This window comes from Lutra lutra, chromosome 11 (assembly GCF_902655055.1).
Source record: "Lutra lutra chromosome 11, mLutLut1.2, whole genome shotgun sequence".
In the NCBI taxonomy this organism is placed as follows: Eukaryota; Metazoa; Chordata; class Mammalia; order Carnivora; family Mustelidae; genus Lutra; species Lutra lutra.
Genome location: NC_062288.1, coordinates 25,271,771 through 25,291,368, shown reverse-complemented (window position 1 = coordinate 25,291,368; position 19,598 = coordinate 25,271,771). Strand labels below are relative to the sequence as shown.

The following is a 19,598-nucleotide window of genomic DNA, read 5'->3' as shown; positions in this document are numbered from 1 at the left end:
TATTTAACCAGTCAGATAGTATCAAACAGAGAAACCCCTGTGAGAGGGGCTTCTAGTCCCAAAAGTCAAGAGTTCCATTCTTGGTGTGGTAAAGCAACACAGTTAAATATCTGTTCTTTATAGCCCAAATTTTGGATGACAAATGTCTTATATAGCAATGATAGACTGGTTTAATATTAGTGTATAGGAAACGTCCCCATTAACCAAACCACTCAAAATAATCACCCATCATACCATAATTTACAAAGTTTAAGTACTTCCTAGCACAGGGATCCATAAACTATGACCTGGGGGCCAATTTTAGTCCATTCCTGGTTTTTGTAAATAAAGTTTTATTGGAATCCAGCCATGTTTGAGGTTGCTTTCGTGCTATGATGATAGAGCCAAGTAGTACCAAATGCCACAGAGCCCATTAGGCCCTGGAAAGCCTGAAATATTTTCTATCTGGTCCTTTCCAGAATAAGTATGGCTGATTCCTATTTTAGTAGCTTAAGCACATTTTCATCCGTGTTAAATACCTTAATGCATGTATGTGAAACTGAGTCCCATGTAACTTTGTTCAGAAGTAAGCCCTATGATTAATAAAACTTGGGAGACTTTTTCATGGTAATATTTCTACAATGTGGCAGTGAATTAAGCTTATTGATCTGTGTTTATCCCATTGCAGGGTGTTAGTGTTTAAACCCACACATCAACTTGCCCATTTCATACAGTTAACTTGAGGGACCTCCCCTTCCTCCAGGGGAGGAGGAAAAATCCAGGGATTTTTCGCTCAGTGTTTCCCATGATAGACCTTGCTAACTATTCAGGGCCTTTGGTCTATGCAGATCTTGGACCTGTCTACTTCTCTTTTTCAGCCAGTTCATTCTTTTTCAACCAAACGATTTCAGGCAACTACCAACAAACAGCTGCTAAATGAACTTATTTGCCATCTGGGCCTTATGCCGCATATACAATTTGTAATTTGTTGTTTATTTAGCAAGACTGTTAAATATTTTCCTATTTTGCACTGCTGAGTTACTCTAAACAAACTTGTTCGTTGTTTTTTCAGTCCCACTAGAGGAACTATAGTGTTGTGTAGGAAACTTCTTGACTCGTAGTATCCTCTGAGTACGTCCAGGAGCTGTCCCACAGGTCTTGGCACAGAACATCTCAGAGAACTTAGCTTATCTAATGCCATGATTTCTCAATTTAAAATGCACAGTGAGGAGCTATGAAAGATTGAGTAGGTTTACAAACTTAGGACAGAGTGGAAGCCCCACTATGCCTGAATCCCATGTGGTTGCGGCAGCCTGCCCTGCTGATGGTGAGGAGAGTAAGACTGGAGTTGGGATTTGAACAAGGGGGTCCAAAACACAAGGGTGCTTGGTGTCAAAACCCACCCTTGTTGAATTAGACACAGGAACAAGTATGTCTAGCCCCAGCTGTGGAGAACCAGTGACCTGATAGATAGCCATGGCTGTGGTTTTTGCTTTTTTCTGTATGTTACTGGCATGGGGGAAATGAGATATGTCTGTGTCTCTTATAAATGTATTATACACATTTAGTGACTCATACGTACTTGGTAATTTCATACCTTCCTATTTTCATCACATGCTTGACTTTATGTCTAACATGTCATACAAACTACTTCCTTATACACTTAGTTTCATCTCTCCATATTATTTCTTTTATTAGCAGAGCTGAATTTTTTTTTAAATTGAGGTATAATTGACATAAAGTATTAGTTTCAGCATTACAACATAATGATTCGATATTTGTATATATTATAAAATGATTACCACTGTAAGTCACATCTCTCAATGTAGTTAGGAAACTTATGATAGAACTTTAAAATTTATTCTCATAGTAACTTTCAAATCTGTAATATCATTATCAATAACTGTAGTCACCATGCTGTACATTATGTCTCCATGACTTAGGCATTTTATAATTGGAACATTGCCGCCTTCAACTTCCTTCAACCATTTTAATCCCTGTATATACACACCCCACCTCTAGCAAACACCGATCTTTCTCTCTGTAAGCTGGGCCTTTTTAAGTATTTATTTATTTGGATTCCATGTATAAATAAGATCATAGAGTATTTGTCTTTCTCTGACCAACTTAGTTCACTTAGCATAATGCCCTCAAAGTTCATCCATGTTACAAAGGGCATTTTTTATGACTGAATCATAGTCCATGGGGTGTGTGTGTGTGTGTGTGATCTTTGTCCATTCATCCATTCATCCATTGACAAATACTTGGGTTGTTTCCATATCTTGGCTATTGTAAGTAATGCTGCAATAAACATAGGTATTCAGATATCTTTATTAGTTGGCATTTCTGTTTTCTTCAGAAAATACACAGAAGTGGAATAGCAGAGTACTATAGCAGTTCTATTTTAAATTTTTTAAAAAAGATTTTATCTATCAGAGAGAGAACAAGCAGGGAGAGTGGCAGGCAGAGGGAGAAGCAGACTCCACACTGAGCGAGGAGCCCAACGAAGCACATGATTCCAGGACCCTGAGATCATGACCTGAACCGAAGGCAGATGCTTATCAGATATATCATTTACAAATATCTTCTTCCTTTGCATAGGTTGCCTTCTGATAGTTTCCTTTGCTGTGCAGAAAGTTTTTATTCAATGTAGTTCCACTTGTTCATTTTTCCCTTTGTTGGCTTTACTTGTGATGTCAGATCCAAAAAGTCATTGCCAAGACTTATGTCATGGAGCTTTCCGCCTATGTCTCCTCTAGTTTAACGATTTCAGGTTTCACATTCAAATCTGTAATCCATTTTGAGTTAATTTGTGTGCAGGTTGTAAGATAGTGGTCCAGTTTCATTCCTTTCCATGTGGTCATTCATTTTTCTCAATACCATTTATAAGGAGACTGCCCTTTATGTGTTGTGTATTTTTGGTTCTTTTGTTGTAAAGCAATTGACCATGTACGCATGGGTTTGTTTCTTGGGTCTCTATTCTTTATGTTTGTTTTTATGCCATTACCATACTGTTTGGAAATCAGTAAGCATGATGCCTCCAGTTTTGTTTTTTTATTTCTCAGGATTTCTTTAGCTATTCTATGGTTATACACAAATGTTAGGATTATTTATTCTGTTTCTGTGGAAAATGACATTGTAATTTTGATAGGAATTGCATTGAATCTGTAGATTGCTTTGGGAAGTATGAACATTTTAAAAATATTCTCCCAAATCATGAGCATGGAGTATCTTTCCCTTTATTTGTGTTACCTTCAATTTCCTTGATTAATGTCTTATAGCTTTTGCCCTAAAGATCTTTCACCTCCTTGCTTAAATTTATTCCTAGTTATTTTACTCTTTTGGATGCAATTGTAAAAAAGGTTGTCTTCCTAATTACTCTTTTGTTGGTGTATAACTGATTTCTTTATATGAATTTTGTATCCTCCAATTTATTGAATTCATCTGTTGGTCCTAAGAGTTTCTTGGTGGAGTCTTTAGGACTTTCTACATAGTATCACGTCATCTGCAAATAGTCACCATTTTACTTCTTCTAATCCGGATGCTTTTTATTTTTTTCTCTTGCCTAATTGTGGTGGCCAGTACTTCCCATACTACGTTGAATAAAAGCAGTGAGAGTGGACAGTCTTGTATTGCTCTTGATCTTAGAGTAAAAGCTTTCAGCTTTTTATGGTTGAGTATAATGTTAGCTGTGCTGGAGTCACATATGGCCTTTGTTGAGGTATGTTCCCTCTATCTTCACTTTGTTAAGATTTTTTTAATCACTAGTGGATGTTAATGTCATATGTTTTTCATGTATCTTTTGAGACAATCATATGATTATTCTTCATTTTGTTGTTCAGTGGCATATCACATTGCTTGATTTGTGATGAAGCTGTAAGTGTTCTTTCTTCTTCTTCTTCTTCTTTTTTTTTTTTTGGAAGAGTTTGAGAAGGATTGGTAATAATTCTTCCTGAAATGTTTGGTAGAATTTACCAGTAAAGCTGTCTTGTTCTGGCTTTCTGTTTGTTGGGAGGTTTTTAATTATTGATTTAATCTTCTAGTAATCAGTGTGTTCAGATTTTCTATTATATCATGATTCAGTCCTGATTGATTGTATATTCCTAGGAATTTATTTCTTCTAATTTTGCCCAATTTGTTGGCATATTTGTTCATAGTATTATCATGATTCTTTGTATTTCTGTGGTATCAGTTGTAATGTCTTCTCTCTCATTCAGATTTTGAGTTTTCTTTTTATTTTCTTGGTAAGTCTTAACTAAAAGTTTGTTAATTTTTCTCTTTTCAAAGTATCGACCCTTATTATCATTGATCTTTTTCTATTTTCTTTTTATTCTTTTTTTCATTTATTTTTACTCTGATCTTTTTTTTTTCTTCTACTAACTTTGGGATTTGTTCCTTTTTTAGTTCTCTGAGATGTAATGTTAGGTTATATACTTGAGATATTTGTCTCTTGATGTAGACATTTGTTGGTATGAACTTCCCTCTTAGAACTGCTCTTGTTGCTTTCCACATATTTTGGCATGTTTTATTTCCATTTTCATTTGTTCCAAGGTATTTTTTGATTTCTCTTTTGATTTCTTCTTTGTCTCATTGTTCAGCAGTATGTTGTTTAATCTCCATATATTTGTAACTTTTCTAGTCTACTTCTTACAATTGATTTCTGGTTTTATACCATTGTGGTCAGAAAAGATTGATATGATTTCAATCTTTTAAAATTTATTAAGACATATTTGTGGCTTAACAGATGATCTATCCTAGAGAATGCTCCATGTGCACTTGAGAAGGATGTGTGTTATCTTTCTTTTGGATGGAATGCTCTGTATTTATCAATTAAGTCCATCTGGCCTAACATGTTATTTCTTTACTGATTTTCTGTCTGGATGATTTATTCATTGATGCAAAAGGAGTATTCAAGTCCCCTACTTTATTATATTGGTGTCTCTTTCCCTCTTTAGGTTTGTTAAAATTGGCTTTATATTTTTAGATGTTTCTATATTGGGTACATAAATATTTACAAATGTTTTATCCTTTTATTGGATTGATACCTTTATCATTATATAATGTCCTTTGTCATTTATGACAGCTTTCATCTTAAAGCGTATTTTGTTTGCTGTAAGTATAGTTACTTCAGCTTTCTTCTGGTTTCCATTTCATGAAATATCCTTTTCCACCCCTTCATTTTTAGTCTGCGTGTATCTTTATACCTGAAGCGAATTTCTTGTAGGCAGCCTTGGTCTTGTTTTCATTTTTTAAGTCCACTGAGTCACTCTGTCTGATGATGATAAAATTTAGTCCATATACATTTTAAGTATTTACTGATAGGAATGTGTTTTTGCCGTTTTGTTCATCGTTTTCTGGCTGTGTTGTAGTTCTTCTCTATACCTTCTCTTGCCTTCTTCCATTGTGAGTTGATGACCCTCAGAATGCTATGTTTACATTTCTTACTCTATTTTTTTGTGTATCTATAAGAGGTTTTTGCTTTGTGGTTATCATGATACTTACATGGAAAACTTGTAATAGTTTATTAATAAGAATTTAAGTTTGGGGGGCGCCTGGGTGGCTCAGTGGGTTAAGCCGCTGCCTTCGGCTCAGGTCATGATCTCGGAGTCCTGGGATCGAGCCCCGCATCGGGCTCTCTGCTAGGCAGGGAGCCTGCTTCCTCCTCTCTCTCTGCCTGCCTCTCTGCCTGCTTGTGATCTCTCTGTCAAATAAATAAAATCTTTAAAAAAAAAAAAAAGAATTTAAGTTTGAATGCATTTTTAAAGCTCCACATTTTTTTGAATCTTGTGTGACCCTTAATTATTATAGTTTTTTACTGCTGTCTTTTAACCTTTATACTAGCTTTAGTAATGATTAATCCATAACTTTTACTACATATTTGTGTGATTTATATTTTATATGTTTTATTATTAATTAGCCTGCTTTTTTTCAGCTTAAAGGCCCTCTTAAATTTTTTATAAGAACAGTTTAGTGATGATGAGCTCCTTTAGCTTTTTTGTCTGGAAAACTCTGTATCTCTTCTGAATAACTTTGCTTTTGGGTGGAACATTTTTGGTTGGAATTTTTTTCTTCTTTGAGCACTTTGAATATATTGTGCCGCTATACTGTAGCCTGCAAACTTCTGCTGATAATTCTGATAACCTTATGGGGAGTTCCCTTGTGTGTAACAAGTAGCTTTTTCTTTCTACCTTTTTTTTTTCCTTGTCTTAAACTTTCAACATTTACTTGTACGTCTCAGTGAGGCTCTCCTTGGGTTCATCTTATTTGGAATTTTATGGGCTTTCAGGATCTAGAGGTCTATTTTCTTACCTAGGTTAGGGAAGTTTTAAGCCTTTATTTAAATAAGTTTTCATCTCTTTCTCTGTCTCCCCTTTAATGCAGATGTCAGCCTGCTTGATAAAGTTTTCCTTAAGTCCTTTAAGCTATCTTCACATTTTTCCTTTTTTTTTTTTTTTTTTTTTTTGCTGGGTGAGTTCTCTCTGCCATGTCTTGAATTCATTGATCCTTTCTTCTGTTTCATCTTGTCTTCTAGTCTGCTGAATCCCTCTCATGTACTTTCAGTGCAGTTATTTATTCTTTAGCTCTGTCACTGCTATTTGATACTTGTATCTTCTGTCCCTCTGTTGAAGTTTGCTGTGTTTATCCATTCTTATTCTGGGTCTTTTGAGTATCTTTATGAGAATTTCTTTGAATTCTTTATCAGGTAAATTACTTATCTATGTGATGGGCTTTTTCCCTGAAGTTTTATTATTATTTTTTAAAATTTGGAACATATTCTTCTGTTTCTTCATTTTACTTGACTCTCTGTGGTTTTCTTTGCATTAAATGAAATAGTCTTGAGTTTCCTCCTGTAGATGCCCCTTATTGTTCAACCCTGCCCTAGCTCCTGTTCTTTAAAGAAAGTATTGTCTTTCCTATAGGGTATTTTTAATATAATTTACTTACTTTGCATATGTATTGTCTTTCCTCTTGTATATATATTATACAATTTCAAGAAAATGTTGAGTAATGATAAAGATTAGAATATACATGCAATTAGCTAAATACGAAAGACACATAAGTGAAATCTTTTTCCTGATACCTAAATGCTGTGAGATGATTTTCCTTGTGAAGATTTTAAGGTCTGAATCACTGCTTGGATACGTAGATCTTGTGTGCGGTGGATATATATGTTTTTCCTCCAATTCTTTGTTCTACTTAGCTGAAGGAATTAAATTTCCTTCATATATCTTTTAGATCACCATGTCAACTTTTAAATATCAGATGTCTAGAATCTCAATACAGGGATACCTCCCCTCAGCCGCTGCTTCTCAACTAAATGTAAAGACATAAATCAGTACACTTTTTGAGATTTTCTTAAGATCCCTCCAAACTGGAGGTGTCTTTGGGATTTTCAGTATTTGCCCTGGAAGGTAATGTGAGGAAAACAAGATATTTTTAATTTTAGTATCCAAACCAGTTATAACTACTTTGTCATGTAAACCACTGTGAATAAAACACAAGATAGAATGTGGTCTATTTTCCCTTCCTGTGAAAGCTTTTTACAAGAACTAGTGCTCTGCATTAAGTGAACCCTTGATAAAGAAAGAAGATTTACCTAATAGTAGGTCTCCTAATAAGAAGGAAAAGTCCTTGAGCTCTAGATTGAAGTCCTACTGCTGTCAAGGATGAAACCAAGTATCTCTTTTGCTTTTTCTCATATGGGCTTAAAAACAGCCTAGGACAAAATGGTCATGGTTGAACTCAGAAAGCATAGTGCCAGAAGGAAATGGAGATTCAGACAGAATACTTCTTACAGAAAACTAGGGTAAATGTCTTGTGACAGAAGAACCATGCAAAGTACAGGAAGGAAGAACGTATTTTAATGGTTGAGACCATTCTGAGGTGACTATGAAAGCAAGAACTATTACAACAAATAACTGTTAATGTACATTCTATGCTTGGTAGTCTTCCATACAGTAATTCCTTTATTACCATTTACATCTCTTAACACCTAGCACAGTATTCTGAAGGTGCCAACCGTAAATTGTATGTAACTGAGTAGAAAGAGCACATATTCATATTGCCAGAAAAGCTGCAGAACGTGGAAGATGGCAAAGTCCTTAAACATGAAGAGCCAAAATGTGCTAAAAACAATGTCCATTTGCATAATCAGTGTCAAAATATAAGCCCATATTGTTATACAGTAAGAGAATGGTTACAATGCCTGCAGTTGCTGTACAGAGGATTCCACAGAGAGAGAATCTTGAGTAATATATAACTTTACTTTCCATTCTTAAATGTCTTTCAAAATAGTCGGTGCTCACGAACTGTGATGTACTGACAGTCCTGGGGTCAGTCTATTGCAAATGAACGGGGACACTGATGTTTTTCCCTTGATAATGAAGACAGGAGTTTGGGTCCAAGATTTGTTGAGAATGTCCACTGTGTTGAATTTGCCACCAGGGAACCAGTTAGTGAATCAGTACCAAATAAAAACATTTGGTTCATTCTTGAGCTATGTCTATAAAAACTGAAATTAATTCGATTGTGCACATGATGAATTCTAAAAGGTTCCAGTTTTGTGTGCAAAGTGGATTTTACCAACATCTTAAAATCCTTTAGAAATGTGCTGCGGCTTAGTGAAAAAAAAGTCACCATTTCTTTAACTAGAGGATAAGGTGTGTTTTGAAAAAATAAAGCATCTTAAATCTTCATTTTGTAGGCCAACAGTAACAAAGGTCCTGACGTAGCTGGTACAGAAAGGTGAAAACTCATTTACTGCCTGAAAAATAGAAGAAATGTTACTTCTTCAAAGCAGTGGAAAAATAAAACAGGTAATATTTATGTTCTATATATGCAAGATATCATTCTTTCTATTATTTAGCCTAAGTTTTCAAATGACAAAGAAAAGTTCTCAGATGGACATTATGGATAAGGCACTACATATTCCCAATCATGGAAGGCTACTTTCCGACTCTCAAGAATTAGCCAGATAAAGAGTGGTAGCTAATTAAACCATTTTTGCCATCCCTTCAGGCCACCTTTCATTTAGAGGTATATACACTATTGCTTTTGAAAGAACTATTGGCTTAATCTGTGATCCATTGAGTAAAACCATATGTTAACTCCACCATCTTTATTCCCTCCTGTATGTCCATCTTAGTTTTTCAACTGTTTACAAATCTATCCAAAGATATAACTTTTATAATATTCAAAACTGATGCTCATTAAAGGAAATTTCTATCTTCCATGATTTTTCTAGAACTAGTAATCTGCAAAGAAAATTTTTCTTCTCTTACAAAGAAATAGTTTTATAAAAAGCAGTAACTTTTTCTTGTAACAACATCATGTCAGAGCAAAACTAACATACTTGCTGACGAAGACACTCTGAAAGCTTTCACTTATTCACCTTAACTTAGGCATGTATGGACTGAAGAAATTTGACATTCAGGGCTCGTTAAACACTGATGAAATTTATCATGTAATTGTGCTAGAGAATACAGAAAACAAATTATAACTACCACCTTTTGAAAAGTATGCTTTCCCACTAGAACAGGTTTTTTGCAGTAATTTATTAAATTGTCATATGATTATCTTTGTCTAATCATAACTTATTTTTTACAGTGTTAATGATAGGTCTTAAGGTAATACAATATGTCCTCTATTCTAATGTGAATGTATGTAGGCAAAGCTATCTAGTCTACTTCCTAGTGAATAAATAATGGCTAAAATGATCAGAACAAGATTCAGCTGCTTTCCTAGACACAGGCTGTGAATCTCACACAAAAATATTGGACAGAAAATTCCACTGTACTTTTTTTTTAGCAATCAATTTGACTGATTCACGTATTAAAAATGAACAATTCTGCACTGTTATAATGTTCTAGAATGTCTTCAGAAGATAGAATGAATGCTAAATAGTCCCTGACTATTGGGAACTCATGAAATTTTATTAGGGATTAACTGTGATAATACATGAAAACTGTTTAGCAAGAATTAGCAAGAAATTTTTTCCAAGATTATTCTTGGTACAAAGTAAAAAGCTCCATAGTTATGGGTAGCAACTCCAGAATTTCTATATAAGACATCTTGGGGTCAACAGTCTGATTTGAAGTTGTGGCTTTCCAAGTAAGCATATTGCTTTTACTGAGGTTGTATTTTGTTGTTCTGAAGAGCTTGGGAAGAGAGGCTGGTGGAAACATTTGGGGAAGTAGAAGAAACATTGGGGGAAATGGAAAATTCTACCTTAGAGGCCATACCAATGCCACCCATGATGATTAAAGGCTTCCATTAGGGGAGATGGGATCAGGCTTTCATTCCTGTTTATGAACAAGGGGGCATGGGCACTAATACCTAAAACACAGAGGTCTGAACTACTTCTACAATTTTTCTAAAACTCAAATCTTGCCCACATTTAAGAAATTTTTCCTTTGAATTGAATAATTTAGTTTTGTTGTGTTGAACACGATTTTTTCATATTCTCTTGTACTGTTATATTCAAAGTCAAATCATACAATTTAATCATACATTGGGGCTTCCACAGTAAACATTTGGGGTGTACACCCTAATTTTAGACCAGCATGTCTATACACAGCAATTCTGTTTTTATATTAACAAGTTTTGTTCATTTTACTTCAGTGTTCTTTTAACAGCCTATTTTTCTTCTATCTCTATTGTTTTGTAATGAGTTTTTAGTTCTTTTACTGATTTCTAGCTTAAGTTTTTTTCCCCCTTTCCCCTTGCATAACCTTCTCTAGGCAATGATATATTAATTACTTTTGATTTCTTTATAATTAGTGAGAATCCATTTAAGAAATGAAGAGTCAGAATAAAGCTATATTCATACTAACTTTTCAAAGGTGATAATTTCATCTTTTATTTCATTCCTCCCAGAACTTAAGATGTAATGTAGTGATCTGCTTGCTATTCACAGGCCACATTGACTTGTCCAGTCTTCGTTTTTGTTCTAATTTAGACATCCCAAAACTTGGAGGGTATATTAAAAAGGATAGTAGGCTAGACAAGTCTAGAAATGGTCACAGCCTAATATATAACTCCTCTTTAGTAAAATGAAAATATGAAAACTAATATTACTGAAGCACTATATAAATTTCTTGGTATACTTACTTATTTTACTCTCTTTGATCTGCATGCACAGTATGAAATCATAAAAGCAACAAACATCACCACACCAACACTGAGTAAGATAATTTCTACCAGGCCAAGGAGGTTTATTTTTCCAGTCACTTGTTTTCTGAACTTTTCTGCCTTCTCATCACCAATGGTACCAGTCTGTAATCAGATTAATAATTAGCATTACAAGAGTAGATCAGTGGAGCAAAATACTTGAAACCTTCCACTTACTTATTACTCTTTTCTCCAAACACTTGCATAGGTGTTAGTCATTTGTATCTTTAAGACAAGCCAATAGAATTCACCTTGCACGTCAAGGGCAGCAATAAATACCAAGGTAGAATACTTACAGAGTGAAATATAATCCCCTTCCCTTTGAATATGTTATATAGTGCTATTGAACATACTAAGCTTCACTGATCTTCAAAATGGCTTTACTAACATATTCCACAATTTTCCAATAGATGTTTCCTATTGACAGATGAAGTGGCAAAGGTCAACAGTTCTGATCCCTCTCAAGTTTTATGTTCTGCATTTCCTAATTCTAGGGCTAATTAATTCCATGGTTTACACTACAAATATCTCATCAGGCAATAAGACAGACGGCCTGTACCTATTCTAACCGGGTCTTTATAAGCTTGGTTGATTTTATTAACGCTGTAATATTCGCCAAGTCTTGAGTTATTTGGAGTTACATGTACATATGACTTCTCCTAAAACAAGCACTATCACAAGAAAAAGTGCTTAAAAGATAAATTTTGAAAATAAGCAAAATGATAGAAAATGCTTTGACTTTTTAAAAGAAAAACACTGAAAACTAACACAAACTTGGTATTTCTGTATGGTTGGGTTTTCTCAAGTAGGTAGAATATATGTACTCATCTATATGGGTAAGAAAACATACACAATTTCAAATACTATACATACATTTTCAGTTTTGAGACACCAAAAACTTTTTTTTATATACATGGAAGTTTACTGCTTTTAATGACAGAGATTAAAAAATACTAACCTCATTAAGCCAAAGAACAGGCACAATATAGTTTCGCTTCAGATTCTTTAATGCTCTGTAATACATACATAAAAAGTAATTATGAAAACACATATATGACAGAAATTTCAGTAAGTACTAGTATAAATATATGTTCAGAAATTAGCTGCTTTTGCAACTTGGTTAAGTTCCTTGATTTTTTTTCCCCTGTAATAAATCATTTAAGTGTTAATGTGACTGTTTCTCAGACAGCTTTCACTCTTAAAAAACTTTCTAATACCTATTTCTAATCAGACTGACTTTTTCTAAGCACAGATTTTCCCTTTCCTCAATGGGAAAGTAAAATAGGAATTCCAAAAACTGGTCATAGAAATATCTGGACAGCTCACAAAATGAGAGATACCACCAAACACTCAAAACATTCCAAAATATGTATAGTTATCATTTCCATAAACACTGGATATAATTCTAAATTACAAATGAAAATCATCATATGCATTTAATAATGATTATTTAATGACCTTAAGCCAAAGAGAAGTTGAAAATTTGTATTCTTTCCACTTACTTTAATAGATTAACTCACATTCTTACAAGAAAATACTAAAAATCAGGTAACCATAAACTTGTTCAAGAGACTCACTCAATTTTTCTTGCTGGCTTGACCAATATGTTGACTTGCAGCCGTTTTGCAAATCGTAAAGTGAATCCAGTTATCTAAAAAGAGAACAAACTAGTTATTAACTTAAAAAAATCCCAAATTTTTATTGTTATATGGAAATTAAGATGAAATTCTACTACTTGAAACTTGTGAAATTAATTTTGACATATTAAGTATATTACATATTACATTGCATATTATGAGAATCACATGTGTACATGCAGGTAAGCATGGGTATGCCTGTGCAAGCACACACAATTTCCTCGCCCAAACAGATGTCAAGGTTTTAGTTAGATGTGTGGTATCTACCAAAAATAGTTTTGGGTAATTAACAAAATACTGCAGTGCTGAGCTGATCATATAGATTCCTGAACTCTGCATCATCAAATGTATATTTACTCAGAATCAATGTATCATCAGTTTAATTATAATACTACCTTTCTCATTATTTAAACTGACACATGACCACTAAAATTTTGATATTTAACTTTTTATTGATTTTTCTTCGCACTAACTATAATAGATCTTGCCCCCAATTCACATATATCCATAAACATCTCTTTTAATTCCTCATAATACACAGTATTTCCTCAGGCAAGCAATATTTAGTTACAAATTATTTTTTTAAAGATTTAGAGAAAAAGAGAGAAGAGGGTATGAGTAGAGAGGGACAGGGGCAGAGAATCTTCAAGCAGACTCTCCACTGAGCATGGAGGCAGGTTTGATCTCAGGACCCATGAGATTATAACCTGAGTCAAAAGCAAGTCGGGGGGCGCCAGGGTGGCTCAGTGGGTTAAAGAGATCGACTCAAGTCATGATCTTAGGGTCCTGGGATCGATCCCCGCATCAGGCTCTCTGCTCGGCGGGGAGCCTACTTCCTTTCCTCTCTCTCTGCCTACTTGTGATCTCCATCAAATAAAACAAACAGAAAAAAACCAAGTCAGAGGCTTAACTGACTGAGCCACCCGGGTGTCCCATAAACTGCTGTTTTATGCTTATCTAATATTTACTGTTTTAAGCCAATTAGAAACTTTCTCATCGATATTCCTGACTTACGAACCACTGAATAGGCCTATAAAGTTCCATACGCTGAAAAACTAAAGTTTAATGACTTTGACATTTTATAAGCAACAATAGAAAGAAATCAATGTAATTTTCACTGAAATGAAAATAGTAATTTATCAAGATTGTGATTCAATAAATGTGATTAACAAGGAGGAGAGAATTTATTTTTTCTTTCAGTTTAATCAATAATATATTTGCTTACAGGTTCAACATCTAAGTATGTGCTATGTTCATCTTCATTTGGATTTAAGCCTTCAATAGGTTCTCCAATATCAGGACTCGCATGTAGAAAATGAGGAAGTGAAATGTATACAGGCTTTCCTGAAAACAAATTTTAAGAAATAATTGGGGGTAAATCATTTCCCTCATTTCACATACCACTCAGAAAATATTTCCTTAAAAATAAAACTTTTTAAATAAAAGAAGGCACAGCTGGGCTTAAACACTGACTGGGGAATAAAGGTGGGGAGGAAATGATATGACCTGATCACTACTGTACAAAAATAAAATACGAATCTCTTCATCACCCTAGGCAGTTAATGTCTAATGTCTACTGTTCTTCCTTAGGTGTTAATTTTCAGTATGTTAAGTTTAGCTGCTGAGCACAAAATTTCAAGCATTATGTTCATGTTTCAGGCAGTGATATATCTGTGAACTGAGAATTAAGAGGTTTTCTTTCTTCATTCTCATTAATCCCAATATGAAGGAGGTAAGCTAAACAAGACAGACTCCAAATTGCATTTAAGTCAATTCTTGCTTCAAAGACCTACTGAAAACATATTTTTATTAACCAATTTCTGGGGAAGAAAAAGCTAGAAAAATGGAAGATGGATAAGTTGGGATGCTCAGAGTAGCCTAGGAATTATTTTTATCTTATCACCTATCTGAAAAGACACAGGAATGGTTACAAACCAATGTCCAATGAGTACTTAATATCAAAAATATACAATGAATTTATAGAAAAAAAAAAACACAAAAAACACCATGTAACCCATTTTAAAAAATGGGCTAAGGACCTAAATAGGTATTTTCCAAAGCAGCAGAGAAAATAATAATACCACCTAATAGTAACTAAGTGGGACCTGAAAAACAAAACAAAATCAAAACAACACTTTTCTACCACCACACTTACTTCCTGGCCTTATTGCTTTCTTGCTTTGATTTTAAATTTTTGGTGGAAAGGGATCTTGAGTAAAGGTTGCATTTTAAAGAATACTGCAAATTGTATCATGGACTGTGCTACTGAGAACATTTACTCACCTTCTTTGCATTTGCCAATGTCTAGCACACCATATGATGTACAGTTTTTTGAGATAACTTTTTCTGTGCAGAAACAATGGTTATCTGGATTTTGAAGTGGAGATGCAAAGGCCATGGATGGAAGAACAAATCTATAGACAGGGATTCCTTTCAGATTAATGTCAGCTCCAAACACAGCGTAGATTGACCTAAACACAGATAAGAAAGAGCTTTATTCGAGGAAACTGAACTACATTCTGGAGATTTTTTAATTTTATTTTTAGATTTCTATTCTTGCTTTAATTTAGAGAAACGCATTGGATACTCTTGTCAGAATTTTAAATTCTCACTTATTTCACAGGAAAAAAATTCTTGGGAAACTGCAAGGCATACCAAGACATACTACCTGAGTATGAACTATTTTTACCTTTATGCTCAAAAGTTTCCAAGAGCAATTTTTGCTGTGACCTACCATGGGAATTTATATGGAAGACTTTCCTCACAGTTAATTTCCTCTATAGATTAAATATTCATATGAATTTCCTCAGATCTTTTATTTGTGCCCAGGTTAAATGAAATACAATGAAAATTTCTTTCTTTTAAAACTCAGTCCTGGAGAGGAAGACCAAGTACACACTGCAGCGTGTGCATGTGAGTTCTTGATATACATTATCTCATTATTTACTAAGTGACCGCTTCAGGTACCGAGTACTCACCAACACCAAGGCAATGTGCTGGGACTCAATACATATTCGAATCCCCACATAACCCTACGTAAAGAAACACTGCTCTCTTCAATGTCACAGGTAAGGAAAAAATACTGAGATATTTCAAATGTTTGCCCATCGTCTAGTCTTTAGGAACAGAGCTAGGACTCAACTGGCCTAGACTCCAGTGCTTTAGTGATATCTGCTGGGAGCCACCAATTTTAAGAGGCTGGAGTAGCAGAGCACATGACCATTGTTCTGTGTTAATGGCATCCCCTTCTCTGGACATCATCAGAAAGATGGGCATGACCTTCTAGATGGGACTGTTATTGAATATAGTCTAGTATAGTCAATAGATAAATAAATAAGGAAAAATAGGTCTTAAACATTGAGAAAAAATAATTCATATAATGTATATGGTCCATCTGCAACCGTCAACTTTTATAAAAGTTATTAAGCACATTATGAATATTTGTTTATTCTGAATAAAGCAGGAAAAAATTTCCCTATGTGTACTTTTTTCCCTCAGATAATATCATTATTTAGTGTGAGCTTGAGGTCTGTGTTTTGTCACTTGGGGAAAAACGTTCTGACTCCCAGAACTGCATCATTGTCTTTGTCTTACCTGCAAATGTCAGAGGAAAAGAAACGCAATACTTGTGACTTCTCAACAAAAGGTGGAAAGGAGGCTGCATCTGTTTAAAAATCAAGCCAGTGAAAAGGGATTAGATGTAATGTGTATTCTAGAAAAATCCTGTGATCTCTATGCCAGTATGATCAATAGAAATATAAGGCAACCTGTATATGTAATTTTTAAATTCTTCAGTAGCCACATTTTTTTTAGCAAGTAAAAAGAAACAGGTATATTTGATTTAACCCAGCATATCTCAAATGCCATCATTTCAGCATGTAATTGATACAAAAATTAACAAAATACAATGTGTATATTTACAGCACATTTCAATTCATAATTCCATTAAGCCCATTTCTTAATTTCTTTCCTTAATATCAACATGTGCCTAGCAGTTACCCTATTCAATATGTCTATATACTATATATATTCTTTGGTATTTAATTTCATATTAAATCTTCCTACTCCTTAAAAATGAAAGTTTACAAAAATAATGGCAAAATCATATGTTAAAATTGTGATTGTGTTTGTTTTTGAAATCCCTCACCCAATCAATAGGTGGTACTTTCCTTACTATGAAGTTGGGTTAGATTTATGTTGTTTTTACTTTAGGGAGCGATACACTAGTCTGTCCTAATGGCTGATTAATATTTTCTAAAAATCATTTATTAAAATTCACTAACCAAAATTTCTTCCACACGCTTGGAAAACATACCTATCACACACATGATATATGAAGAAATAACTGGATAACTCCTGCATTTGCTTCTCTAGTTAGTTTCACTAAAATGAGCCATACCACTGAATGTGTTTGTTGAAAACAGGAAGACCCCTCCTTCAATTATGCATTCTGGGTTCTTTTTCTGGTTAAATGCCTCAGTCTTGTGATCTTGTTACATTTCACTTATACTCTTCTAATAAGTGAAATATAATAGAAGATCTCACTGAACTTGATTCTGGCATTGAGAGAACTGGATCTTCAAGGATGGCTTGAACTCTCCAGATAGGTCACTCAATGGACATTGTCTACAACTGCCTTCTCAACACTGTGACCATTAAAGGAAAAGGAAAAAGCTCCAGGAAACAGAGGGTTTCAGACTGGGGGTGGACAGATGGGTTATCCTGGTGATGGGTATTAAGGAGGGCACATATAGCAAGGAGCACTGGGTATTATATGCAAACAATGAATCATGGAACACTATGTCAAAAACTAACGATGTACTGTATGGTGACTAACAACAAAAAATAATTTAAAAAGCTCCAAGACTCATCATCTGAAATATCATTGAAGATTATGCCACAAATATTCTCAATTACCAGGGAAATAACTTACAAGATTGCTGACTTTTTTTTTTAAAGTTCAAATGTATATCAATATTTTCATTTTATGTCTCTTCTTACTGGAGAAGATAGAGGAGGCACTTTTAAATCATAACCTTTTCTGTTTTGTCAGTTTCTTTTCCCCAGTGCTATAAACCAAGAATCTCTCACAGAGATCACATCAGAGTCCCCTGCCCTGTCCAATCTACCTCTGATCCTAGTTTGTTTTCCTTCTATTTTCTTCTTAGATACCTTTAACTTTATGCTTGATGCTCATATATTTATCTTTTTTTTGTGATTAATGGATCCTTCACCTCTCCTTTTAAAACTTACCGTTGGACAGAATTTAATAGTGGTTTTTTTTTTTTTCCCCCTTAAACCCATAAAGAATCCTTTAGTATTTAGGGGCAGTACCATATATTTCTCTGTATCTAAGGTCTGAAGTATTATGCTTCTGTAATTACGGAAGTGAATAGCATTAGAACGCTTGACAATTTATTTGCAGAAATGCTTTACTTAGGGCTTTCTTGAAATTTGGTACAAAGCAAACTCAACAAGGTTTTTGCTGTTCTTTTTCTATAAGACAGTGGCAACAAAATTAAACAGATGTGCGAAACCCAACAGTACCTTTGGAAAAGTAAATATTCCCTGTGTTTCCTTTTTATTCTGTACCCTTTACATAACTTTGTATTTAACTGTCTTCATCTTTATTATATTTTTTTCTACAGGGTATGGCCTCACCAACTTTGGAATGCTCTGTCTCATGCTTCTGTCTCGGCATCTGCATTGCTGAGAGCTCCCCTCATCTCAGGTTTTAATTACCTCATGGTATTCGATTCCCATTTGCTTTTTAAAACCTTGATTCTTTAACTAATAGGTCTATCTTGCACTTTGCCTTTGCTTTTCTTCAAGGAGAGTAAGCAGCCAAATCTAACCCTGCTGTAAAATCTAAGTTCATACTACTTTTCCCCACTTCTAATTTAGAATGTTCATTTTGCACATGTTTTTCATGGAGAGTAGAACTCTAACCTTAAGTTTTTGTTCTTTTTTGTCCCCCCCACTCTGACCACTTTATTCAAAAGAGATGGCTGTCTTGAGACTTCACGGATTCTACCTCAGCTTGAAATCCCATTTTGAAATATGTTTTACCTTTTGTAATTATCTTTATTTTAAAAATTCTGTCAATTTTAAATTATCTGTACATTACTTATAAAATATGTAAATAGTAACTCTTCTCTAAGTTTTTTTTTTTTTAACCCTTTACTTCTTTGCCAGGAAAATGGCTCATGAAATTGAGCTTTTTTTTTTTTTTTTTTAAAGATTTTATTTATTTATTTGACAGAGAGAGATCACAAGTAGGCAGAGAGGCAGGCAGAGAGAGAGAGGAGGAAGCAGGCTCCCTGCTGAGCAGAGAGCCCCATGTGGGGCTCGATCCCAGGACCCTGGGATCATGACCCGAGCCGAAGGCAGAGGCTTTAATCCACTGAGCCACCCAGGCGCCCCGAAATTGAGCTTTTATATAACAAATGTTTCCCTAGTCATGCAGGAAAGGCTAGTCCTCAGAGATAATCCTCCAAAATCCCATCACATTAGACAGACATTTACTAAGCCTATGTAACAACAGAGACTGAATGTTGTTGCATGGCTCTAAAGATAGGTAAATGCATATCCTTAACTTTCAGAACACTGTAGGTACAGGGGTGGAATTTGTGCGATAGAGGGAGGCAGGTTCATTGTGAGTATTACCACGAAACAAATGCCCTTACCTGTACCATTAATCATGTCACAATAACTTGGCCAATAGGAGAGATTCCTGAGGAATAAAAAGAAAGGAAATCAACAAACATTCTCTCTTTAGAGCTCCTTTCTCACATTACTTTATCTATTATGATT

General features: G+C 34.5%; 1 protein-coding gene and 1 long non-coding RNA gene across 5 annotated transcripts in view; one reads left to right on the top strand and one right to left on the bottom strand.

Moving 5' to 3' along the window:
* The window catches only part of LOC125081465 (uncharacterized), a 489,301-nt gene that overhangs the window by 44,390 nt on the left and 425,313 nt on the right, over window positions 1-19,598 (top strand). The window lies entirely within an intron of this gene.
* CD36 (CD36 molecule) overlaps window positions 7,820-19,598 on the bottom strand; it is an 81,918-nt gene continuing 70,139 nt past the window's right edge. For all 4 annotated transcript variants that reach the window (XM_047696134.1, XM_047696135.1, XM_047696133.1 and 1 more), the window contains exons 8-15: window positions 19,472-19,518; window positions 16,380-16,449; window positions 15,069-15,256; window positions 14,011-14,129; window positions 12,726-12,799; window positions 12,107-12,161; window positions 11,089-11,253; window positions 7,820-8,743 (exon numbers count right to left, since the gene is read on the bottom strand). In XM_047696134.1, the coding sequence (XP_047552090.1) occupies window positions 11,089-11,253; window positions 12,107-12,161; window positions 12,726-12,799; window positions 14,011-14,129; window positions 15,069-15,256; window positions 16,380-16,449; window positions 19,472-19,518 (718 nt within the window). In that variant the 3' untranslated portion in view covers window positions 7,820-8,743. The remainder of the gene's footprint in view (window positions 8,744-11,088; window positions 11,254-12,106; window positions 12,162-12,725; window positions 12,800-14,010; window positions 14,130-15,068; window positions 15,257-16,379; window positions 16,450-19,471; window positions 19,519-19,598) is intronic.